Below are 25,857 nucleotides of genomic sequence, written 5' to 3' on the forward strand. Positions count from 1 at the left end.
CTCGAGAAAAAAAAAAAAAAAAAGAAAGTCGTTAAGGACAACCGCTAGGTTTATGGACTGAGGGGGCCGATTGCAGGGTTCAGGTCTTAGCTAAGATAACTTCCTGCCTCCCTGTCTGTGGTGGCTGCAGGAGCCCCCCTCCCGAATGTTCTGTGGCTGGCCACTGGTGTTATTTACCGCATCACATTTATCTCCATCTGAAAAGTTCTTGGTTATTTGTGTGCTATGTCTGCCCCCTCTCTGACTGTACACTCCATAAGGGCAGGATCACCTCTGCTTGTTCACGCCTGTACCCCAGTTTGCCCGGCACATAGTAGGTGCTCAGTAAATATTCCTTGAATGAATGAATGCATGAGTGACCAACGCCCTAGTCTGTTTTCAGAGCTCTTAGTCCAAACCCAGGTTCAACCTTGGGGTGCTACCAATCCTTGGGGGGGTGCCTGGCCCCACCCTTGTAAATTGGGAGGATCTGGGTCAGGCCGTCTCCCTTTTGGGGGCTCCAGTGCCCCAGCCGGTTCGCCGTCCTTGTCCAACAGCCAGGCGACCGCTGTCCAGCGGGCCAGGCGGCGGATCACTGCGCCGGCGCTGAAATTTCCACTCGCGCCCCACTGTACTTCCCGCGGGCCCCGAGCGCGCCGCCGGGGCGCGCGCATGCGCCTTCGCCCCCGCGCCGCGCGCCGCTCCCGTGCGCCTGCGCCGCGCTCACGACCGCCGGCGCGCCTGCGCACAGCTCGCCGCCCGTGGGCCCAGCCGGCGCTTGCGCGGTGGCACGGGCGAGTGGGGGGGCGAGGAGGTGGAGGAGGAGGAGGAGGAGGAGGAGGCGGCGGCGAGAAGATGGCGACTTCGAACAATCCGCGGAAATTCAGCGAGAAGATCGCGCTGCACAATCAGAAGCAGGCGGAGGAGACGGCGGCCTTCGAGGAGGTCATGAAGGACCTGAGCCTGACGCGGGCCGCGCGGGTAAGGGGGCTGCCCGCGCCGACCCTTCAGGGCCGGCGGAGGGAGGGAGGGGGCGCGTGTCCGGCGCGTGCACGGGGCGGGGGGGGGCGCGGCGGGGGCGGGGCGCGCGCGACGGGGGCGGGGCTTGGCACGGCCCGAGGGGGACAGGTGTCCCCACGCCCCGGGCGTCGTGGGCGGGACAGGTGACCCCACATCATCCATACCTGATGGGGTACAGGTGCCCCCACATCACTGCTCCCCGGAGGAGATAGAGGCCTCTACATCATTACTACTAGGAGGGAACAGGTGCCAGTACCTTGTCGTTACCTGACAGGGGACAGGTGTCCCTACATCATTGTTACCCGAGGGGGACAGGTGCCCCACATTATTACTACCTGGAAGGGACAGGTGCCCCCGCATCATTGCTACCTGGGGGGCAAGATGACACAGGTGTATGAGCTGGGTGCTGCTTGCAAGCACCATTGGTAGCTGGGGGTGAGGGTGCAAGTGCCCCCGCATCCTTGCTACCTGGGAGGGACAGATGCCCTTCCATCCTTGCTACCTGAGGGGGACCGGTGTCTCTACGTCATTGTTACCTGTGCCTTTACTCCCTGGGTGTTGGAGGAGGAACAAATGTCCCCACTTGCAGAGCTGAGGTGGGACAGGGATCTCTCCCTCTTGGACAGCTGAGGGAATGGTCAGATCCTGTCCCCCAGGGGATCCAGAGGGGGGCCAAGAAAGCAGATTGTGCTCGGTCCTGGAACTTGGAGTAGAGACAGCTGCCCCTTCTCCATGTAGCCCATATGGTGGGGACCAGGTGATGTTCCTCCTAGTGGAACAGGGGACGCCGACCACGGATGGCCCCTGCCCTCTCAGGACCAGGGCAGAGGGCCAGGTCTGCCTCAGGTGGCTGGGTGCATTTGGTGTGCAGGAAAAGGCCAGGTTCTGCCAGGCTGGCAGAGCAGATACCCTGCAAATCTCACCTGGGAAGTTGTTGTGGGCCGGGAGGAGGGGCTTGATTGGGGCTGGTGTCTGAGCACGGCAAGGCACCTGAGTTCCTCAGGCCTCAGTTTCTTCCCTTGTCAGGCATTCTAGCAAGACCTTCCTCCTGGGCCAGGGCGGTGAGCACACTTTGCAAAGGTGATGCTGAATCTCCACTTTGTTCTTGCAGTGTGGTGAGACCTCTCTCCTGCATCCTGGGGCCTTGGGGAGGGTTTGGGTGGGGGCTTTGCAGATGCTCATATCCCTGGTTTCTGGATTCGGCCACTGATGTGACTGGCTCAGGTGGACTTAACCTCAGTCTCCCATTCCTTAGGTAGCACTTTCAGGTTGTGTTACTTTGTAACTAGTTGTTTGTTTCTCTGAGAGATTGTGACCTTATAGACCTTATAGGATTTGTGTCTTCATTTCCGTGTTAGTAATGATTGGGAGCTTGCTGTCAGCCAGGTACTGCTTTAGGCATGCTAGGTGAGCGTGCCACATCTGTCCCTCCAGCTCCAAGCAGCTACATTCTTGCTCAGGATGTAGAGAAAGAGATGGCTGGTGAATGAATGAATGAATGAAAAAAAAAAAAAAAGATGGCCAGGCGCAGTGGTTCACGCCTGGAATCCCAGCACTTTGGAAGGCTGAGGCGGCAGATCACCTGAGGTCAGGAGTTCGAGACCAGCCTGGCCAACGTGGTGAAACCCCATGTCTACTAAAAATATAAAAATTAGCCGGGCGTGGTGGTAGGCACCTGTAATCCCAGCTACTCAGGAGGTTGAGGCAGGAGAATCACTTGAACCTGGGAGGTGGAGGTTTCTGTGAGCTGAGATCACGCCACTGCACTCCAGCTTGGGTGACAAGAGTGAAACTCCATGTCAAAATAAATAAATAAATAAGAAGAAAGTGTGCGACTTGAGCATCCTTCCACATGAGTGTTCCCCACATATCAGGGCTTCTGAGGTAGGAGTGGCCACTTCTTATCTCTAGCACATGGTGTGTGCTGGTATTCAGTTGGTGTCAAATGTTTGCAGTGTGACCAGAAGAAAGGGGTCACAGTAGGTTCATGGGTGTCATTCTGATTAGAAGTCCAGTTTCTGCGTGGGATTGGAAATAGATCATTGTTGTCGAAAACATCTCTTTAAAATAATAGCTTTATTGAGATATGATTCACGCATCATACAATTTACTTGTTTAAAGTGTACAGTTTGGTGGTTTTTAGTATATTCACAGAGTTGTGCAACCACCGCTATTTTGTAATTCCAGAACATTTTTTTATCCACCCAGAAAGAAACCCCATCCCTATTAACAGTCACTCCCCATTCCCCCTCCCCCAGCACCTGGCAAGCACTAAGCTGTCTTCTGTCTCTGTGGGTTTGCCTATTCTGGGCATTTTATATAAACGGAATCACACAACACGTGGCCTTTTGTGACTGGCATCTTTCACTCAGCATCATGTTTTCAAGGTTCATCTCTGTAGTATCATGGATCAGTGCTTTGTTCCTTTTTACGGTCAAGTAATATTCCATTGTATGGATATGTTGTATTTGTTTATCCATTCATTGATCAATGAATTTGGAAAAATTCTGAGGCCGGGTGCAGTGGCTCACACCTGTAATCGCAGCACTTTGAGAGGCTGAGGTGAGTGGATGACCTGAGGTCAGGAGTTTGAGACCAGCCTGACCAACATGGTGGAACCCATCTCTACTAAAAATACAAAAATTAGTTGGACATGGTGGCACGTGCCTGTAATCACAGCTACTCAGGAGGCTGAGGCAGAAGAATCCCTTGAACCTGGGAGGTGGAGATTGCCGTGAGCTGAGATTGTGCCACTGTACTCCAGCCTGGGCAACAGAGTGAGACTCTGTCTCAAAAAAAAAAAAAAGAAAGAAAAGATTCTGAACATATGCAGGTAGCAGTTCTTTCAGCTCTGGAAATCATTTCCCATCTTCTTCACCACGTGGGGTCAGAGGAGTGTGGGGTCTGGGCAGAGGTGAGCTTGTACTAGGTTTTTAAACACAAAGCATTGTTCTCTTTCTGGGACAGGGGATGATTCTGCCCTCCAGGGGACACTTGGTGATGTCTGGAGACATTTTGGGTCATCATGATTAGGGGGTGCTCCTAGCATCTGGTGGGTGGAGGCTGGGGATGCTGCCCAACCCCGTATAGTACACAGGATGGCACCATCGTGTGGTATAATCAGGCCCCAGATGTTAGCAGTGCCAAGGCTGAGAAACTTTTTTTTTTTTTTGAGACAGACTCTTGCTCTGTTGCCCAGGCTGGAGTGCGGTGGTGCAATCTTGGCTCACTGCAACCTCCACCTCCCGGGTTCTAGTGATTCTCCTGCCTCAGCCTCCTGAGTAGCTGGGATTACAGGCACCTGCCACTATGCCCAGCTAATGTTTGTATTTGTAGTAGAGACCATGTTGGCCAGGCTGGTCTTGAACTCCTGATCTTAGGTGATTCGGCCACCTCGGCCTCCCAAATTGCTGGGATTACAGGTGTGATCCACTGCGCCCAGCCAAGACTGAGAAACTTTTGATTAGAGGTGTAACAGTGAGGTGGGCCTGGGTGTGAACTTTGCACCTGGTCAGGTAGAGTTCCATCCTTTGCACCCACCTGTATGGCTGTGCCATCTCTGGCAGGCTGCAACCAGGGTGGGCAAGCTTATTCCCAGATTGACTGGCCACTGCACAGTCCAAGTGGCATGTCCACAGTGCCCGGAGCAGGTGACTGAACCTATATGAGGCGGGCTTCCCTCCTGCAGCCGTGGCGTCCTGCCTCCCATACTGTAGACAGCAGGGGTTTGGCCATACCTGCAGCCAGGTGAGGCATGGTCCAGTCATCACCTGCTTCTCTCCTGTGAATTCCAAAGGACAGCAGTCACTCATGCGTGTCTGTTCACAGTTGCCGGTGGTGATGGCACCTGAGGTGTCTTGCTGCCGTGGAAGGCCAGTCAGCAGATGTTTGGCTGGAAGAAGACAGGGACCTCACCAGGGCACAAGCACCAAAGGGCTGCGTCAGGTGGGGGGACAGGGCGTAAAGTTGGGAGACTGTTTGCAGGTCTTAGGGCGGAGGGGTGGGTGTGCGGGCGTTCCCTCCCATTCTTTTTTTTTTTTTTTTTTGAGACGGAGTCTCGCTCTGTCGCCCAGGCTGGAGTGTAGTGGCCGGATCTCAGCTCACTGCAAGCTCCGCCTCCCGGGTTCGGGCCATTCTCCGGTCTCAGCCTCCTGAGTAGCTGGGACTACAGGCGCCCGCCACCTCGCCCGGCTAGTTTTTTGTATTTTTTAGTAGAGACGGGGTTTCACCGTGTTAGCCAGGATGGTCTCGATCTCCTGACCTAGTGATCCACCCGTCTCGGCCTCCCAAAGTGTTGGGATTACAGGCTTGAGCCACCGCGCCCGGCCTTCCCTCCCATTCTTAGGCTTGGGTCAGCGTGACAGGCAGGGAAAACTATGGCACTCTGCTGTGTGACATTAGGCGGGTTTCTCAACCCCTCTAGGCCATAGAATCCTAACTTGTAAAGTTGGGGCAGCGCGTTCATTCCATCAAGCGACAATTTTCGTTGTCTGGCAGGTCTCAGTAGACCGTGGGGTGCGGGGGATCCTACAATGTACAGGACATACTGGGGCTGTGTTCTTGGGGAGCCAGCATGGTTTTAGGGGGGACAGGAGAGCATCGCTGCACCCAAATGAAGCAGACGCCCTCAGAAGGTGGCACATGCTGGGAGAGAAGTGGCACAGCCATGTGCTAGGAGTGGCTAGGACAGGGGTGACATGGCGTCCCCAGAGAGCAGGGAAGAGCATTTCAGATCAGGGACAGGCACAGTCAGAGCGCTTTGGTGGGAAGGACTTGGCGAGTTTGAGAATGGGCGCAAAGCAGGGAGGAGGGCAGGTGAGGCTGCAGGAGCTTGCATCTCCCTTGAGGCAGGGGCCTGGGAAGCTTCCCTGCTTATTTGTTTGTTTGTTTTTTGAGAAGGAGTCTCGCCCTGTCGCCCAGGCTGGAGTGCAGTGGCGTGATCTTGGCTCACTGCAACCTCCACCTCCTGGGTTCAAGTGATTCTCCTGCCTCAGCCTCCCAAGTAGCTAGGATTACAGACATGCACCACCACACCTGAGTAAATTTGTATTTTTAGTAGAGACGGGGTTTATCCATGTTGGTCAGGCTGGTCTCGAACTCCCGACCTCAGGTGATCCTCCAGCCTCAGCTTACCGGAATGCTGGGATTATAGGCATGAGCCACCACGCCTAGCCCTGCTTGTTTTTGTAACAGCTTTATTGAGATGTCATTTCCATGGCATTCCACCACTCAGTGGCTTTTAGTATATTCACATTTGCACAGCCAACACCAGTCAACTTGAGAACATTTCATACCCCCAGAAGGAGACCCTGCCCTCGTCAGCAGTTACTTCCGACTCCCCCTTGCCCAGCCCCTGGCAGCCACGAATCTGCTTTGCTTTCTTTGTTTCTTTTTCTTTTTTTTTGGAGACAGAGGGCACGAACTCAGCTCACTGCAACCTCTGCCTCCCGGGTTCAAGAGATTCTCCTGCCTCAGCCTCCTGAGTAGCTGGGATTATAGACAGGTGCCACCACACCCAACTAATTTTTATATTTTTTAGTAGAGACAGGGTTTTGCCATGTTGGGCATGCTGGTCTCGAACTCCTGACCTCAAGTGATTCACCTGCCTCGGCCTCCCAAAGTGCTGCGATTGCAGGCACGAGCCACCGCACCTGGTCTACTAATCTGCTCTCTGTCTCTATGGATTTGCTTGTTCTGGACATTTCATATCAATAGAATCCTACACTGTGAGGTGAATCCTACACCACGAAGCCTTTTGTGTCTGTCTTCCTTTACTTAGCATAATATCTTCAAGCCTCCAACTTGGATCAGTGCTTCATTTCTTTCTTTCTTTCTTTTCTTTTTTTTTTTTTTTTTTTGAGACAGAGTCTTGCTGTGTCTCCCAGGCTGGAGCGTAGTAGCACAATGATGGCTCACTGCAACCTCTGCCTCCCGAATTCAAGTGATCTTCTGCCTCGGGCTCCTGAGTAGCTGGGATCAAAGGCACCCACCACCACACCCTGCTAATTTTTGTATTTTTAGTGGAGACGGGGTTTCTCCATGTTGGCCAGGCTGATCTTGAACTCCTGACCTCAGGTGATCTGCCTGCCTCGGCCTGCCAAAATGCTGAGATTACAGGCGTGAACCACTGAACCTGGCCTTCATTTATTTCTTAAAATCGATGGCATGGACAGACGCAGTGGCTCATGCCTATAACCCCAGCACTTTGGAGGCCAAGGAGGTGGGCAAATCACCTGAGGATGGGAGTTCGAGACCATCCTGGCCAACATGGTGAAACCCCGTCTCTACCAAAAATACAAAAATTAGCTGGGCACGGTGGCGCACACCTGTAATCCCAGCTACTTAGGAGGCTGAGACAGGAGAAATGCTTGATCCCAGGAGGCAGAGGTTGCAGTGAGTCAAGATTATGCCACTGCACTCCAGCCTGGGCGACAGAGTGAGACTCTGTCTCAAAAAAAAAAAAAAAACTGATGGCAATATATGTATGTAACATAACATTTACTATTCCGACCTTTTTTAAGCATAAAATTCAGTGTCGTTGAGTTTATTCCTAGTGTTGTGCACCATCACCGGCATGGCTAAGTAATAGTTCATGTCATACACCATGGTGCGGATCTACCCCATTTTGTCCATTCATCCGGCCATGAACACGGGTTTCCACCTTTGGCTGTCGTGAATCATGCTGCTGTGGGCATCTGTGTCCATGTTTTTGGGTGGATGTATGTCTTCATTTCTTTTTCTTTTTTTTTTTTTTTTTTTAAGACGGAGTCTCGCTCTGTCGCCCAGGCTGGAGTGCAGTGGCCGGATCTCAGCTCACTGCAAGCTCCGCCTCCCGGCTTCCCACCATTCTCCTGCCTCAGCCTCCCGAGTAGCTGGGACTACAGGCGCCCGCCACCACGCCCGGCTAATTTTTTGTATTTTTAGTAGAGACGGGGTTTCACCGTGTTAGCCAGGATGGTCTCGATCTCCTGACCTCGTGATCCACCCGTCTCGGCCTCCCAAAGTGCTGGGATTACAGGCTTGAGCCACCGCGCCCGGCCGTATGTCTTCATTTGTCAGAGCATGTGCTGGGGTGGAGTTGCCAGGTCTTCTGGTAACTCTCCATTTATCCATTTGAGAACACCGTGTGGTTTAGGAGGATGGCTGTGGCTGTGAGTGGGCTGGGTGTGGTGTGAGCAGCTGCTGCAGATGTCCAGATCAGGGGGAGTGATGGCTGGAGCAAGGGGGTGACCGGGAGCGGTGGATTTGGTGGCATTTCTGCAGCAGAGCCACCCAGATGTGCTGGAGTATTGGTTGTTGGGGATGAGGGGAAGGGAGGAGGGGCGTGTCGTCTGCTTGTCAGGGGCTCAGGACATTGGGGATTCCTCCTATGACTGATCACTGAGGACCTCAGGCAGAAGCACCTGGGCCAGAAAAAGTAACCAGGCAAAACAGTCATGGTGGCACGGACGGGGCTGAAGGAGGGCACTCTCCTGCTCTTACCTACCCTGTGAAGCTGGTGGCTTTGCAGAGGCTGGAGTAAAACGGGCCCCTGGGCTGCAGGCACAGCGCAGCGGTGGCTCAGTTAGCTGAGTGTGGAGCCCGCCCTCCAGTCCTGGCTTTGGCGCCGTTTGTTTCTGTGCCGGCTGCTTCAGCTGTCTGCTGCCATCCACAGCCTCCGTATACAGGCAGGACTCCCTGAGCTGCTCCCCGAGCAGCAGGTGGGGCGAGCTGCCCTCATCTTCATCACTCCCCTGGCCCCTCCAAAAAGCCCAGCTGTCTCAGTACTCCCCAGGTTGTGAGCTGTATGCCCTGCAGCAGGCTGAATGGTGGCCCCTAAAAAACATCTGCTCACCTCCTAGCCCTGTAACCTGTGAATTGGGCCTTAATTGGAAAAAAACGTCTCTGTAGATATCATTAAGGTAAGGATCTAGAGACGAGATCATCCTGGGGGGTGGCCCTGAATCCAGTGACTCGTGTCCTTATGAAGAGTGGGCCATGGCCGGGCGCAGTGGCTCATGCCTATAATCCCAGCACTTTGGGAGGCTGAGGCGGGCGGATCACGAGGTCAGGAGATCGAGACCATCCTGGCTAACACGGTGAAACCCCGTCTCTACTAAAAATACGAAAAAATTAGCCGGGCATGGTGGCAAGCACCTGTAGTCCCAGCTACTCCGGAGGCTGAGGCAGGAGAATGGCGTGAACCCGGGAGGCAGAGCTTGCAGTGAGCCAAGATCACGCCACTGCACTCGAGCCTGGGTGACAGAGTGAGACTCCGTCTCAAAAAAAAAAAAAAAAAACACTGAAGAGTGGACTGGGAGTGGTGGTGCATGCCTCTAATCCTAGAGTTTTCGGAGGCCGAGGCAGGAGGATTGTTTGATCCCAGGAATTTGAGGTTACAGTAAATTATGATCACATCACTGCACTCCAGCCTGGGTGACAAAGTGAGATCCTGTCTCAAAAAAAAAGAAAAGAAAAAGTTGGAGGGGGACCGGGCACAGCGGCTCACGCCTGTAATCTCAACATTTTGAGAGGCTGAGATGGGATGATAACTTGAAGCCAGGAGTTTGAGACCAGCCTGGGCCACAAAGTGAGAACTCATCTCTATGAAAAAAAATTTTTTTAATTAACGAGGTGTGGTGGCGTGCACCTGTAGTCCCAGCCACTTGGGAGGGTGAAGCGGGAGTATCACTTGAGCCCAAGAGTTAAGGCTGTGGTGAGCCATGATTGTACCACTGCACTCCAGCTGGGGCGAAAGAGTGAGACCCTTTTCTCCAAAAAAAAAAAAAAAAAGAGACAAGAAAGGACACAGAGACACAGGGGAGAGGACCATGTGACAACGGAGGCAAAGATTGGAGCGATGTGGTCACAAGCCAAGAAACGCCCGGAGCCCCCAGAAGCTGGAAAGGATAGGAAGGGTCTTCCCCTAGAGTCTCTGGAGGAAGCATAGCCCTGCCAGTGCCTTTTTTTGTTTGTTTGTTTTTGAGATAGAGTCTTACTCTGTTGCCCAGGTTGGAGTGCAGTGGCGTGATCTCGGCTCACTGCAACCTCCTCCTCCCGTGTTCAGGCGATCCTGCCTCAGCCTCCCGAGTAACTGGGATTATAGGCTCCTGCCACCACACCTGGGTAATTTTTCTTTTTCTTTTTCTTTTTTTTTTTTTTTGAGACGGAGTCTCGCTGTGTGTCCCAGGCTGGAGTGCAGTGGCGTGATCTCGGCTCACTGCAAGCTCCGCCTCCCGGGTTCACGCCATTCTCCCGCCTCAGCCTCCCAAGTAGCTGAGACTACAGGCGCCCGCCACCACGCCCGGCTAGTTTTTTGTATTTTTAGTAGAGACGGGGTTTCACCATGTTAGCCAGGATAGTCTCGATCTCCTGACCTCGTGATCCACCCGCCTCGGCCTCCCAAAGTGCTGGGATTACAGGCTTGAGCCACCGCGCCCGGCCAATTTTTCTATTTTCAGTTGAGATGGGTTTCACCCTGTTGGCCAGGCTGGCCTCAAATGATCCACCTGCCTCGGCCTCCCAATGTGCTGGGATTACAGGTGTGAGCCACTGTGCCCGGCCCATTCCCTTGACTTCTGGCCTGCTGAATGGTGAGGGAATTAATTTCTGTTTTTCATGCCCCCCACTTTGTGGTCATTTGTGACTTCAGCCAGTGGCAAGGACCCCCAGGCCTGACAGAGCCTGCAGCACCAGGTAACCTTGTGGATTTCGCATCAGGACAGGGCTGCGGCCGATTGCAGATGCGTAAGTCCAGCCGGCTCCAGCAGGCTCCACAGGTTCTGTGTGGGGTTTCCACCGAGGCCCAGGGTGACCCCTACATTCAGCCCTTTTTAGGAGCAGGGGCCCTTGCTCTACACTGGATGAGACAGAGGGAGACAGCAGGAGCAGGGCCTGGGGTGGAGGATCAGGACCACAGGGTCGGGGTTGGAGTTCAGGAGCTCAGTGTTTGGTTTTGGATTGTGTCCTAAGAGTGGGGGCGGGGAAGGCTGGGCGTGGTGGCTGCCACCTGTAATCCCAGCACTTTGGGAGGCCGAGGCAGGTGGATCACCTGAGGTCAGGAGTTCGAGACCAGCCTGACCAATATGATGAAACCCCATCTCTACTAAAAATACAAAAATTAGCTGGGCGTGGTGGCATGTGCCTGTAATCCCAGCTACTCGAGAGGCTGAGACAGGAGAATCGCTTGAACTCGGGAGGTGGAGGTTGCCGTGAACCGAGATCGTGCCATTGCATTCCAGCCTGGGCAACAAGAGTGAAACTCTGTCTAAAACAAAAAAAGAAGTGGTTAGGGTGTGCAGCAACCAGGCCCATCTGCTCTGGGGAATCTGGGAAGGCTTCCTCGACCCTCAGGGTGTGTGAAGCCAGGGGCTTCAGGGCTGGGTGAGGGGCAGGTGTCCCTGGCTCAGGGACAGGCATGGCACTTGTGGCTCTGCAGTTAGAAATTCATTTTTCTGGTCTGGGCACAGTGGCTCACGCCTGTAATCCCAGCACTTTGGGAGGCTGACTCTGGCGGATTGCAAAGTCAGGAGATCAAGACCATCCTGGCTGACATGGTGAAATCCTGTCTCTACTAAAAATACAAAAAATTAGCCGGGCATGGTGGCACATGCCTGTAGTCCCAGCTACTCGGGAGGCTGAGAAAAGAGAATCCCTTGAACCTGGGAGGTGGAGGTTTCAGTGAGCCATGATCGTGCTGCTGCACTCCAGCCTGGGCGACTGAGCGAGACTCTGTCTCAAAAAAAAAAAAAAAAAAGAACTTCACTTTTTGGCCGGGCACTGTGGCTCATGCCTGAAATCCTACTACTTTGGGAGGCCGAGGTGGGCAGATCATGAGGTCAAGAGATCGAGACCACCCTGGGCAACATAGTGAAACCCCGTCTTTATTAAAAATACAAAAATTAGCCAGGTGTAGTGGTATGCGCCTGTAGTCCCAGCTACTTGGGAGGCTGAGGCAGGAGAATCGCTTGAACCGGGGTGGCGGAGGTTGTAGTGAGCCGAGATCGTGCCACTGCACTCCAGCCTGGGTGACAGAGTGAGACTCTGTCTTGGAAAAAAAATAAAAAAAAGAAATTCATTTTCATGGCTTGCCAGCACCTACCACCAAATGTGCAATCAAGACAGGTTTTACCAAGGAGGTTAACTCTTACTGTTTGCAGGCACACTGATGTACTCTGTTTTGTTCTAATAAGAGAATTAGCCTGGGCCGGGTGGGCATAGTGGCTCACACCTGTCATCCCAGCGCTTCAGGAGGCCAAGGCAGGCAGACCACCTGAGGTCAGGAGTTCAAGACCAGCCTGGCCAACATGGTAAAACCCCATCTCTACTAAAATACAAAAATTAGCTGGGCATGGTGGTGGGCACCTGTAACCCCAGCTGTTCTGGAGGCTGAGGCAGGAAAATCGCGTGAACCTGAAAAGCGGAGTTTGCAGTGAGGTGAGATTGCACCACTGCACTTCCCAGCCTGGGCTCCGTCTCAGAAAAAAAAAAAAATTAGCCTGGCATGGTGGCTTATGTCTGTGGTCCCAGCTGCTTGGGAGGCTGAGGCGAGAGGTTCTCTTGAGCCTAGGAGCTTGCGGCTGCAGTGAACTATGATCGCACCACTGCACTCCAGCCTGGCCGACGGAGAGACTCCATCTCAAAAAAAAAAAAAAAAAAGTAGAAGAAACAAAGAAGAAAAAAATAAAAAGTGCCAGTTGGGACCCACTGAACTGATAATTTACTAATCCAGAGCTCTGTAAACTACGTCTCTTTATTTTATTAGAGCAGGGGCACAACCATTTATTCGTTTTCTGTGGCTGCTTTTGTGGGACAACAGCATAGTCCCACACAACAGAGATCATGCGGTCCACTGTGGCTTTGACCTCCTGGGCTCTAGTGATCCTCCCACCTCAGCCCCCTGAGTAGCTGGTACCACAGGTGTGAACCCCCATGCCGGGCTAATTTTTTTATTTTTGGTAGAGAGATGGTCTTCTCACTGTGTTGTCCAGGCTGGTCTCAAACTCCTGTGCTCAAGCAGTTCTCCCATCTTGGCCTCCCAGAGTGCCGGGATTACAGGTGTGAGTCGCTGCGCCGGGCGCATCTGGCCCTTCACAGAAGGGATTGGCCGACCTCTGGGACTCCCACACAGTTTAAGGCCCGCTGACCTCAAGTGTTAAGGAACATCAGCTGCAGGGGCTGGGGGTGGTCAGCAAGGAGAGTGAGGTTGGCGGCAGTTCTCCCACTTTCAGGGACTTCTTTTCTTTCTTTTTTTTTTTTTTTTTTTGAGAGAGGGAGTATAGCTCTGTCGCCCAGGCTGGAGTGCAGTGGCAAGATCTTGGCTCACTACAACCTCTGCCTCCTGGGTTCAAGCGATTCTCCTGCCTCAGCCTCCCAAGTAGCTGGGATTATAGGCACCCGCCACCACACCCTGCTAATTTTTGTATTTTTAGTAGAGACGGGGTTTCTCCATGTTGGCCAGGCTGCTCTTCAACTCCTGACATCAAGTGATCCGCCTGCCTCGGCCTCCTAAAGTGCTGGGATCACAGGTATGAGCCATCGCGCCCAGCTAATTTTTGTATTTTTGGTGGAGACGGGGGTTTCACCATGTTTGGCAGACTGGTCTCGAACTCCTGGTCTCGAGATCCGCCCGCCTCGGCCTCCCAAAGTGCTGGGATTACAGATGTGAGCCACTGCGCCCAGCATGGGGATTTCTTTTTTTAAATGGGACTCTGTAAAATGCCATATGGACAGCACGAATGGGGTCTTCCCTGGGGAGCGTAGAGACACTGGCCTGAACCCAGGGTCAGAGAAACATCAAAATCCACAGGTTATTCCGTGCAGAGTGGAGGGCTCACCTGGGTCCGATTCTGCCCCTGGGGGCATTTGGCAACTTTTGGGGACATTTGTGGTTGTCACGACGGGGGATGGGGGTGCTACTGGCATCCAGTGGGCAGAGACTGAGGATAATGCTCAACACTGCAGTACGTAGGACAGCCCCACCGTGGGGAATTATCCAACCCTAAGTGTCAGCAGTGTCACAATCCAGAAGCCCTGGTGTCAGGCCCTGTGTGTGCCGGGAGCGTGCAGGTGCAGAGGGATGGGCAGAGGCTGCTGGCTACATGAGATGCAAACCTGGATCCTGCAGTACATGACTGTCCCAGGCAGCCAGTGGCATCCTCCTGAGTTTACAGAGGGAGAGGCAGGCCTGGAGAGGGAATGTCACAGAGCGCTGGAGTGGAGAGGCTGCCATCTGACCCAGGTCAGACTAACCCCGCAGCCTGTGTGTTTCTGCCGGGTCACGGAGTTCTGGGTATTAGCCGGCTGGTCAGGGTGGGGCAGGGCGGTTCAGGCTGCTGGAAGTCTGTGTGCCGAGGAAGTGGCCCTCAGAGGAGGTATGACAGTGGCTGGAGGGCCCGGAGCCAGGCCCTGCCACGTGGAGCCATGGAAGGTTCTAGTGGGATAGCAATGTGAGTGACAGTGGCAGGAACTGGTCTTGCTAGAATCCATGTATTTGTGCACAGTGGATTGTTGCAGTAACTCATGAGAAAGGGCCTGTTGCCTGCCCCCATGGCACAGATGAGAAATTGAGGCACAGGAGGTCACATGGCTGACGGTGGGAGAAGGAGCTGGGATTGAACCCGTGTCTGACTCCAAGGCCCTTGTGGAGGACCTTGTTGTACGCTGAGCCTCAGTTCATATTCATCTGTTGAGAAGTATAGAGGTCGTCCCTGGTTTTTTTCAACCTAAACATTCCTTGTGTTTGTCCCAGTGCGTGTACTGGGGGAGTGGGGGCCTCTCCAAGGTGCCTGCCTGGGAATGGCCCCACCTGTGTGTCCCTGAGCCCCCTGCAGTAGGGAGGAGGGCGAGCAGCTGGAAGTGTGCCACTCACGGAGGAAGACTTGGCATTTGGGAGGTGATGGTGACAGGGATTATTGGGAGAGTGGGTGGGGGACTCCCAGGCTGCAGTGTGGGAACCAGAATCACAGGGGAGGGGTGGGGGGTAAGAGAGTCCTGCTTCGCCTTTGAGCTCATGGGATGGAACAAACCCCCACTTTATTTCTGGTTGGGGTATGTCTCTGACCTTCAACAGGTCCTGCGTGGCCCCTGGGTGGAGGTGGGTGCCCTGTTCTTCTGAGTGTGGCTGTGGTGCCAGCAACTGGATGGGGGTCCAGGTGTGTAAATAAGGAAGTGCCACATGCGTTGAGGGCCAGGGATGCCTGAGAGCCAATGTTTATTATTTGCCAACTAGAAACGAAGCGTGGCCGGGGCCTCCTCCTTGGGGTTCTTGCACGGAGGGATTCAGAAGCACTTGGCACCGGGGGAAGCAGCCCCATCGGTGCCCAGCCAGGGCCACACAGTCAGCCTCAGCCCCCACCTCACTTCCTTCTGGGCGAGTTTAGACCTGGGAAGCTTTTTTTTTTTTTTTTTTTTTTTTTTTTTTGGAGTGCTGTGGTGCTCACTGCACCCTCTGCCTCTCGTGTTCAAGCAATTCTCCTGCCTCAGCCTCCTGAATAGCTGGGATTGCAAGCGTGCACCACCACACCTGGCTAATTTTTGCATTTTTGATAGAGATGGGGTTTCACCATGTTGGTCAGGCTGGTCTCCAACTCCAGACCTCAAGTAATTTTCCCTCCTTGGCCTCCCAAAATGCTGGGATTATAGGCATGAGCCAATGCACTTAGCCCAACCCGGGAGGCCCTGCTGTCTTTGGTGAAGTAGGGGTCACAGTGGTCTCTGCCTCATTGGATCATGGTGAGACGTGAATGCCTATGTGGTGTATCTGGAATGGGGCCTGGCATAGATACTCACTAGGTGCTCACTGCTGCTGAGATGCTGGAGGTGTGGCCACTGTGGACACATGGTGTACCCAGTTGGCACTAGGCAGGCATTTGGCAGGCATCCAGCAGGTGCTTGACGGGGACACAGCAGGCCTGCAAGAGGCACTTGGTGCCCACACAAGGAAATGTTTAGCAGATGTTCAGTAGGTGCTCACTAGATGCTCAGCAGGCACACGGTGTGTACTCAGCTGGTGTTCAACAGGCTAATGGTATGTATTCAGCTGGTACTCAGCAGGCGCACAGTGTGTGTTCTGCAGGCGCTCAGCAGGCGCAGTGTGTACTCAGCAGACACTCAGCAGGCACACAATGTATACTCAGCAAGTGCTTAGCAGGTGTAGTGTGTACTCATCAGGTGCACAGTGTGTATTCCGCAGGTGCTCATCAGGCACATTGTGTGCTCAGCAGGCAGTGTGTACTCAGCAGGCGCTCAGCAGGTGCAGTGTGTACTCATCAGGTGCTCAGCAGATGCGCAGTGTGTACTCATCAGGTGCTCAGCACATGCACAGTGTGTGCTAAGCAGGTGCTCAGCAGGTGCAGTGTGTACTTAGCAGGCACTTGGCAGGCACACAGTGTGTATTCTGCAGGTGCACAATGTGTATACAGGTGCTCAGCAGGCGCACAGTGTTCAGCAGGTGTGCACAGCGTATATTCAGCAGGTGCACAGTGTGTATTCAGGTGCTCAGCAGGTGCACACTGTGTACTCAGCAGGCGCAGTGTGTGCTCTCTTGGCACTCCGTGGGTACACAGTGTGTATTTAGCAGGCACTCAGCAGGTGCACAGTGTGTATTTAGCAGGTACTCAGCAGGCGTACCATGTGTGCTCTGCAGGCGCTCAGCAGGTGCACAGTGTGTGTTCTGCAGGTGCTCAGCAGGCCCATGGTGTGTTCTGCAGTGTGTACTCAGCAGGTGCTCAGCAGGTGCACGGTTTGTGTTCTGCAGGAGCTCAGCAGGCGCAGTGTGTACTCAGCAGGCACACAGTGTATACTCAGCAAGTGCTTAGCAGGTGCACAGTGTGTACTCATCAGGTGCACAATGTGTACTCAGCAGGTGCTCAGCAGGCACAGTGTGTACTCAGCAGGCGCTCAGCAGGCACAGTGTGTACTCAGCAAGCGCTCAGCAGGTGCAGTGTGTACTCATCAGGTGCTCAGCAGATGCGCAGTGTGTACTCAGGTGCTCAGCAGATGCGCAGTGTGTACTCATCAGGTGCTCAGCAGATGCGCAGTGTGCACTCATCAGGTGCTCAGCACATGCACAGTGTGTGCTAAGCAGGTGCTCAGCAGGTGCAGTGTGTACTTAGCAGGCACTTGGCAGGCACACAGTGTGTATTCTGCAGGTGCACAATGTGTATACAGGTGCTCAGCAGGCGCACAGTGTTCAGCAGGTGTGCACAGCGTATATTCAGCAGGTGCACAGTGTGTATTCAGGTGCTCAGCAGGTGCACACTGTGTACTCAGCAGGCACAGTGTGTGCTCTCTTGGCAGTCCGTGGGTGCACAGTGTGTATTTAGCAGGCGCTCAGCAGGTGCACAGTGTGTATTTAGCAGGCGCTCAGCAGGCGTACCATGTGTGCTCTGCAGGCGCTCAGCAGGTGCACAGTGTGTGTTCTGCAGGTGCTCAGCAGGCCCATGGTGTGTTCTGCAGTGTGTACTCAGCAGGTGCTCAGCAGGTGCACGGTTTGTGTTCTGCAGGAGCTCAGCAGGCGCAGTGTGTACTCAGCAGGCACACAGTGTATACTCAGCAAGTGCTTAGCAGGTGCACAGTGTGTACTCATCAGGTGCACAATGTGTACTCAGCAGGTGCTCAGCAGGCACAGTGTGTACTCAGCAGGCGCTCAGCAGGCACAGTGTGTACTCAGCAAGCGCTCAGCAGGTGCAGTGTGTACTCATCAGGTGCTCAGCAGATGCGCAGTGTGTACTCAGGTGCTCAGCAGATGCGCAGTGTGTACTCATCAGGTGCTCAGCAGATGCGCAGTGTGCACTCATCAGGTGCTCAGCACATGCACAGTGTGTGCTAAGCAGGTGCTCAGCAGGTGCAGTGTGTACTTAGCAGGCACTTGGCAGGCACACAGTGTGTATTCTGCAGGTGCACAATGTGTATACAGGTGCTCAGCAGGCGCACAGTGTTCAGCAGGTGTGCACAGCGTATATTCAGCAGGTGCACAGTGTGTATTCAGGTGCTCAGCAGGTGCACACTGTGTACTCAGCAGGCACAGTGTGTGCTCTCTTGGCAGTCCGTGGGTGCACAGTGTGTATTTAGCAGGCGCTCAGCAGGTGCACAGTGTGTATTTAGCAGGCGCTCAGCAGGCGTACCATGTGTGCTCTGCAGGCGCTCAGCAGGTGCACAGTGTGTATTTAGCAGGCACTCAGCCGGCACACAGTGTGTGTTTAGCAGGCGCTCAGCAGGTGCACAGTGTGTATGTAGCAGGTACTCAGCAGGCGTACCATGTGTGCTCTGCAGGCGCTCAGCAGGTGCACAGTGTGTATGTAGCAGGCACTCAGCCGGCACACAGTGTGTGTTTAGCAGGTGCTCAGCAGGTGCAGTGTGAACTCAGCAGGTGCTCAGCAGGTATCAGCAGGCTCTGGAATCTGACCTCCCTGTGGGCAGGCCTGTCTCCAGTTCATTCTGGAATCTCCTAGAAGCAGGTGCTCTCTAAGAGGGCCAGTACCTCACCACATGGTCCAACGTCCCCCCTTCAGTCCTGGGAGGGCTGTGTGGGGTCTTCTTCTCAATCCCTCCATCCAGGAACACGTACCGGCTGTTGAGGGGCCCTGAAGTGGGAGAGTAGTTTGTGGTCTTCCTGGAGCTCAGATTTTTCTAAGCAAATCCCAAGCCTGTATACCTGTACGGAACACAGTGTGTTCCAGGGTCAAATCCTTGGGGTGCGATGGCCCTGGGGCTGCATGGTGATGCCCACCCAGCCCTCTGAGTGCCTGAATAAGAAGCACCAGGGTGGCCCGGCGAGTTCTCCCCACAGCAGTGCGGGTTTGGACAGGAAAGTCCATTCCTCGAGTCAGTTTGTATTTCCTGAGCATCTCCTGTGAGCTGGCCCTGGGGACGCCTTGGAGAGCAGGTCAGCTGGAGACCCTGCCCTAGGGAGTGACAGGAAGCCACACCTGTGCCAGCTGGCCCTGGCCCTGAGGTTGTGGCTCTGAGCCAAGGCGAAGAGCCTGGCCTGGCCTGGCTCTGGGGGTGATGCCTCGTGGGCCGGGCTGAGGGGTTGAGATCTGGTCCTCGGGTCGGGAGGGTTTTGAGCAAGGATCCCATTGGCTGCCACGTGGGGACAGGCCTGGGAGGAACAAGGAGGGAGCAGCAGGAGGCTTAGGAGGGGCCAGGGCAGCTGTCCCTGGAGATAGTGGGTGCTGGGGCTCCATGATGACCTGGGGCTTGGCAAAGGCGGGCTTGTGGCAGACTTGAACCTCACCTCTGCAGCTCTCACACCTACGGACCCTGAGCCTGATTCCCCAGGAGGGTTGGCGACAGAAGGGTTATGTTAAGTGGCTGTGTCTTCCATCTCAGGGAGCCCCATACTGGAGAAAGTCACCACTATAGCAGCTGAGAGGCTTCAGGTCCTCATTTACTACATAAAATTTTCCCTTCTCTGTACTTGGGTCCTGACACCTCTGCTGGTCCCAGGAGTTTCACCCCGTGGGGTGGGGTTGAAGGTTGGGGTGAGGCCCAGAGGGGCTGAGTCTACTTGGAAGGGTGGGCCTTCTCCCACTGAGTGTGCTAATACCCTGTGCCCATATCCTGGCCACCCCGTCCATTATCCGTACACCCCACTCTGGTATTTGAACAGCCCAGAGACCACCACAATGCTCGGGGGGTCCCGGCAAGGGGGCGAAGCCTCCCTGAGAACTTCTGCAGGCTTCCCTTCTCTTCCCTTTCCTGCCAGGGTTCTTGCTGCCAGATGCTGTCTGCCACACTTTTTTTTTTTGTAATAAAAAAAATGAAAATAAAGAAATCATTTATGTTTCAAAACTTCGATTAAAATTGAAAACAGAAACACCACAGCACTTCCCGTTTCCTCTGCATCTGGCACCACTCACCTGGGTGCAGAGGGTGGGTGGGTGCATGCCAGCTGGTCATTCGCCCGGAAATCTCTGGGAGGAAGTATCAGCACAGCCAGGCAGGGCGCCCGGGACTGGCTCTGTGGGGCTGGCCGTCCCTCTGGCTGGGGACTCGGGGAGGCCGAGCGTGTCCTCAAAGACACGCGAGCTGTCCGCCTCCCTGGGCTGCAGGGACCTGCGGAATCTCGGAACCTCGGAGGGGCTCTGTGTCTGCTTCAGCGTCTCTTTCTCAAGTGACTGAAGGCAGAGGCTCCCTGCTGCGTTACACCATTGAGTCCTTTCGCATCTGTGCGCATCCCGCTTCCGTCGCTGCGGGGATCCCCTCTGTCCTTCCAGGCAGGTGGGATTGGTGGCTGTAGTTAGGACAGGAGTGGCTCATTAAATCATCACGGAATAAATGCACAGACCCCGGGGATGATTTATGGTCCCAACAGCCTATCTTTGCGCCCAGGCGGCCTTGGCCTCTGTTCGGCAAGGAGCCTGCTAATCTCTTCACTGCCGGCTCAGCCAGGGCAGAGGGAGGAGCCTGAAGGTCCACCGTGGGGTGGAGGCTGCCTGCTGGGGGGCTCCCCGGCACTGAGTCCCAGAGCTCATCACGCTGCTCTGTGCACCTCTGTTGGCTCCTGCCAAACAGTCCGTCCCTTCTGTGCCTGAGTTTCCTGGCTATAAAAAGGGGGTGCTCACAGAGCCCCCTTGAGGAGTCGTCACATGGATTTTAGATGATGCATCCACGCAAAGTGCCTGGCCCCGTGCCCGGCAGTGGTGGGTGCACACCTTGAAAGATGCCTGCTTGGCCGAGACCAGCTGTTGAGCTGCTACTCGGGGCAACAGTGAGAGCAGGATTGCACCTTGTTCACCTCCGTGCCTTGGCCCAGAGTGTGACAGCTGCCACTCTGTGGCTTACGGGTCATCTGTTTAGTTTCACCTGGGGGAGTATTCATTGCTGTTAACTGTTTCTTATGAGATAGGATTTTTTGGTTTTTGTTTTTGAGACAGAGTCTCACTCTGTCACCCAGGCTGGAGTGCAATGGCACCATCTTGGCTCACTGCAACCTCTACCTCCTGGGTTCAATCGATTCTCCTGCCTCAGCCTCCTGAGTAGCTGAGATTACAGGTGTGCACCACCACGCCCGGCTAATTTTTTTTTGTTTGTTTTGTATTTTTAGTAGAGATGGGGTTTCACCATTTTGGTCAGGCAGGTCTCCAACTCCTGATCTCAAATCATCCACCCGCCTTGGCCTCCCAAAATGCTGGGATTATAGGCGTAAGCCACCGCGCCCGGCGGTTTTGTTTTTTTGGTTTTTTGTTTTTTTGTTTTTTTTTTTTTGAGACAGAGTTTCACTCTTGTTACCCAGGCTGGAGTACAGTGGCGTGATCTTGCCTCACCACAACCTCCTCCTCCAGGATTCAAGGAATTCTCCTGCCTCAGCCTCCCGAGTAGCTGGGATTACAGGCATGTGCCACCACGCCCAGTTAATTTTGTATTGTTAGTAGAGATGGAGTTTCTGCATGTTGGTCAGGCTGGTCTTGAACTCCCGACCTCAGGTGATCTGCCCGCCTCAGCCTCCCAAGGTGCTGGGATTACAGGCATGAGCCACCCTGCCTGGCCTTTTTTTTTTGAGACAAGATCTGGCTCTGTCGCCCAGGCTGGACTACAGTGGTGCGATCTCGGCTCACTGTAGCCTCAACTTCCTGGGCTCAGGCAGTCCTCTTGCCTCAGCCTCCTGAGTAGCTGAGACCACAGGCATGTACCACCACATCTGGCTAATTTTTAATATTTTTTTTTTGTAGAGATAGGAGTCTCCTTGTGTTGGCCACGCTGGTCTCAAACTCCTGGGCTCAAGTGATCCTCCTCCTGCCTGGGCCTTCCAAAGTGCTGGCTTGAGCCACCATACCCGGCCTCTTAGGAGATAGTCTTTTTTTTTTTTTTAGATGGATTTTCGCTGTTGCTGCTCAGGCTGGAGTGCAATGGTGCAATCTCGCCTCACCACAACCTCCGCCTCCTGGGTTCAAGCGATTCTCCTGCCTCAGCCTCCCGAGTAGCTGGGATTACAGGCATGCACCACCACACTCAGCTAATTTTGTATTTTTAGTAGAGATGGGGTTTCGCCATGTTGACCAGGCTGGTCTTGAACTCCTGACCTCAGGTGATTCGCTTGCCTTGGCCTCCCAAAGTGCTGGGATTACAGGCTTGAGCTACAGTGCCTGGCTAATTTTTGCATTTTTAGTAGAGATGGGGTTTTCCTATGTTGGCCAGGGTGGTCTCGAACTCCTGACCCCAGGTAATCTGCCTACCTCAGCCTCCTGAAATGCTGGGATTGCAGGCGTGAGCCACCGCGCCTGGTGATGTGTTGCGTTTAGTCAAAGCATCTCCTTTGACCCCTCCAATCTGTGACGGTTCCTCAGTGTCTCCTCATCATCCATGACCTTCACCCTCTTGAGGAGAGCTGGTCAGGTGTTTTGTGGAATGTCCTTATTGTGGTCTTGTGGAGATTTTCTGGCAATTGGACTGAGGTTGTGGGATTTTGGTGGGGATCCCACAGAAGCGAAGTGCTCGTTTTCTTTTTGTATTTTTTCTTTTTTTATATTTAAGATAGGGTTCTCCCTCTGTTGCGCAGGTTGGAGTGCAGTGCTCACTGCAGCCAGGAATTCCTGGGCTCAAGCAATCCTTCCACCTCAATCTCCCAAGTAGCTGGGACTACAGGCACACACCATCACGCCTGGCTAAATTTTAAAATTTTTTTGTAGAGACGGGGGTCTTGCGATGTTGCCCGGGCTCCAGTGATCCACCCTCCTCGGTCTCCCAAAGTACTAGGATTATAGGCGTGAGTCACCACGCCCAGCCGTTTTCTTTTTTTGAAATTTAGTAAAATACACATAACACGTGGCCCGATGTGGTAGCTCATGCCTGTAAGCCCAGCACTTTGGGAGGCCGAAGCAGGTGGATCACCTGAGGTGCAAGGAGTTTGAGACCAGCCTGGTCAACATGTTGAAACCCCGTCTCTACTAAAAATACAAAAATAGCCGGGTGTGGTGGTGGGTGCCTGTAATCCCAGCTACTCGGGATGCTGAGGCAGGAGAATTGCTTGAACCCTGGAGGCAGAGGTTGTAGTGAGCCGAGATCGCGCCACTGCACTGCAGCCTGGGCAGCAGAACAAGACGCTGTCTCAAAAACAAACCAAAAACAAAACAAATACATATAACGTGTAAGTTACTATCTTAACCTTGTTAAGTGTGCAGTTTAGTGGCGTTTAGTAAGTACCCTCACATTGTTTTGCAGTCATCACCACCATTTGTGTTCAGAGCTTTTGCATCTTCCCACACTGAAACTCTGTCCCCATTAAACACCCACCCATCCCCCACCCACCACCCACCCTCCATCCCCTCCCAGCTCCTGGCAACCACCATCCTACTTTCCACCTTTATGAGTTTGACAACTCTAGGGACCTCATGTAAGTGGAATCATCCAGGATCTGTCCTTTTGTGTCTGGCTTATTTCACTGAGCATAATATCCTCAAGGTTCATCCACATTGTAACATGTGTCAGAACGTCCTTCTCCTCTAAGGCTGTTATTCCACTGTATGGATGGGACACATTTTGTTTATCCATTTATCTGTTGACGGACACTTGGCTGGTTTCCACCATTTGGCTGTTGTGCATAGTGCTGCTGTGAACATTGGTGTACATCTCTTTGAGTCCCTACTCAGAATTTGTTTGGGTATATTCCCAGACGTGGCATTGCTGGATCATGTGTAATTGTATGTGTAATTTTTTTTTGAGACGGAGTTTTGCTCTACCGCCCATGCTGGAGTGCAGTGGTGCGATCTCGGCTCACTGCATCCTCCGCCTCCCGGGTTCAATCAATTCTGCCTCAGCCTCCTGAGTGGCTGGGATTACAGGCGCGCGCCACCACACTTGGCTAACCTTTGTGTTTTTAGTGAAGATGGGGTTTCACCGTGTTCAGCAGGATGGTCTCGAACTCCTGACCTCAGGTGATCTGCCTGCCTTGGCCTCCCAAAGTGCTGAGATTACAGGCGTGAGCCACCACGCCCAGCCAGCATGTTTAATTTTTTGTGGAACTGCCACACTGTTCTCTGTAGTAGCTATTCCATTTTAGGTTCCTACCAATGGTGCATAAGGATTTTAATTTCTCCGTATCCTCAACAGCACTTGTTATTTTCTGACTTTTCGATAGTAGCCCATCCTAATGTCTACTAATATCTACTAATCCTAATATCATTTTTTTTTCCTGCAAAAAATGATATTTTGATAGGGATTGTGGTTTTGGTTTGCATTTCCCTAATGATTAGTGATGCTGAGCATCTTTTCATGTGCTTCTTGGCCATTTGTCTGTCTTTGGAGGAATGTGTATTCAAATCCTGCGCCCTTTTCCTGCTCCTCTCTCTCTTTTTTTTTTTTTTTTGGTGCTTTTTAGTATATTCATACTTTATCTATTTTTAAATTAGGTTGTTTTTCTTTTTGCACGTGGAGATCTTGTTTTCCCAGAGCTATTTGTTGAAAAGACCATCCTTTCCCCATTGAATAGTTTAACACTCTTCTTGAAAATCACTTGACCATATATGTGACAGTTTATTTCTGGGCTTTCTATTCTATTCCATTGGTGTTTTTTTTTTTTTTTTTTGAGACAGAGTCTTGTTCTGTCTCCCAGGCTGGGGTACAGTAGTGCTGGGATTACAGGTGCCTATCACCACACCCAGCTGATTTTTGTATTTTTAGTAGAGACGGGGTTTCACCATGTTGACCAGGCTGGTCTCGAACTCCTGACCTCAGAGGATCCCCATGCCTTGGCCTCCCAAAGTGCTGGGATTATAGGCATGAGCCACTGTGTCTGGCCCCATTGGTCTTTATGTTTCTCTTTATGCCGGGATCACACTCTTTTGATTACTGTAACTTTGTAGTTAAGTTTTTTTTTTGTTTTTTTTTGTTTTTTTTTTTTTGAGACGGAGTCTCGCTGTGTCGCCCAGGCTGGAGTGCAGTGGCGCGATCTCTGCTCACTTGCAAGCTCCGCCTCCCGGGTTTATGCCATTCTCCTGCCTCAGCCTCCCGAGGAGCTGGGACTACAGGCGCCCGCCACCTCGCCCGGCTAGTTTTTTGTATTTTTAGTAGAGATGGGGTTTCACCATGTTAGCCAGGATGGTCTCGATCTCCTGACCTCGCGATCCGCCCGTCTCGGCCTCCCAAAGTGCTGGGATTACAGGCTTGAGCCACCGCACCCGGCCTGTAGTTAAGTTTTGAAATCAAGAAGTGTGAGTCTTCCAATTTCATTATTCTTTTTCAATATTGTCTTGGCTATTTGAGGTTTTTTGAGATTCCGTATCGATTTTAGGGTGGATTTTTTTCTATTTCTGCAAAAAAGGATATTTTGATAGGGATTGTGGTTTTGGTTTGCATTTCCCTAATGATTAGTGCTGTTGAGCATCTTTTCATGTGCTTATTGGCCATTTGTGTGTCTTTGGAGAAATGTTTATTCAAGTCCTTTGCCCTTGTTTTTTAGGGCTTTTTAGTATATTCACATTTTGACTATTTTTAAATTGGGTCGTTTTTCTTTTTGTTGGTGGATTGTAAGAGTTCTTTATATAGTTTAGATATTGATATCTTATCAACTATATGATTCGCAAATATTTTCTCTCGTTCCGTGGGAATGGGGCCTTTCATTCTGTTGATTACGTCCTTTGATGCACAAGTGTTTTTAATTTTGGCAGCATCCAATTTATGTATTTTTTCTTTTGTTGCTTGTGCTTTTGGTGTCAGATCCAAGAAATTATTGCCAAATCCAGTGTTATGAAGCTTTTCCTCTGTTTTCTTCCAAGAGTTTTATAGTTTTAGCATATATAGTTTTAGCTTTTATGGTTTTAGTTATAGAGTTACAGTTTTAGTTTTTTACTTTTATAGTTTTAGCTTTAGATCTTTGATCCGTCTTAAGTTAATTTTTGTATATGGTGTTAGGTCAGGGCACAGCTTCATTCTTTCGCA

General features: G+C 52.7%; 1 protein-coding gene across 5 annotated transcripts in view; it reads left to right on the forward strand.

Moving 5' to 3' along the window:
* The first annotated feature begins 798 nt into the window (after positions 1-798).
* The window catches only part of LOC105485505 (CREB regulated transcription coactivator 1), a 100,469-nt gene continuing 75,410 nt past the window's right edge, over positions 799-25,857 (forward strand). For all 5 annotated transcript variants that reach the window (XM_011747902.2, XM_011747979.3, XM_071085996.1 and 2 more), the window contains exon 1: positions 799-960. In XM_011747902.2, the coding sequence (XP_011746204.1) occupies positions 835-960 (126 nt within the window). In that variant the 5' untranslated portion in view covers positions 799-834. The remainder of the gene's footprint in view (positions 961-25,857) is intronic.

This window comes from Macaca nemestrina, chromosome 20, assembly GCF_043159975.1.
Source record: "Macaca nemestrina isolate mMacNem1 chromosome 20, mMacNem.hap1, whole genome shotgun sequence".
Taxonomy (NCBI): Eukaryota; Metazoa; Chordata; class Mammalia; order Primates; family Cercopithecidae; genus Macaca; species Macaca nemestrina.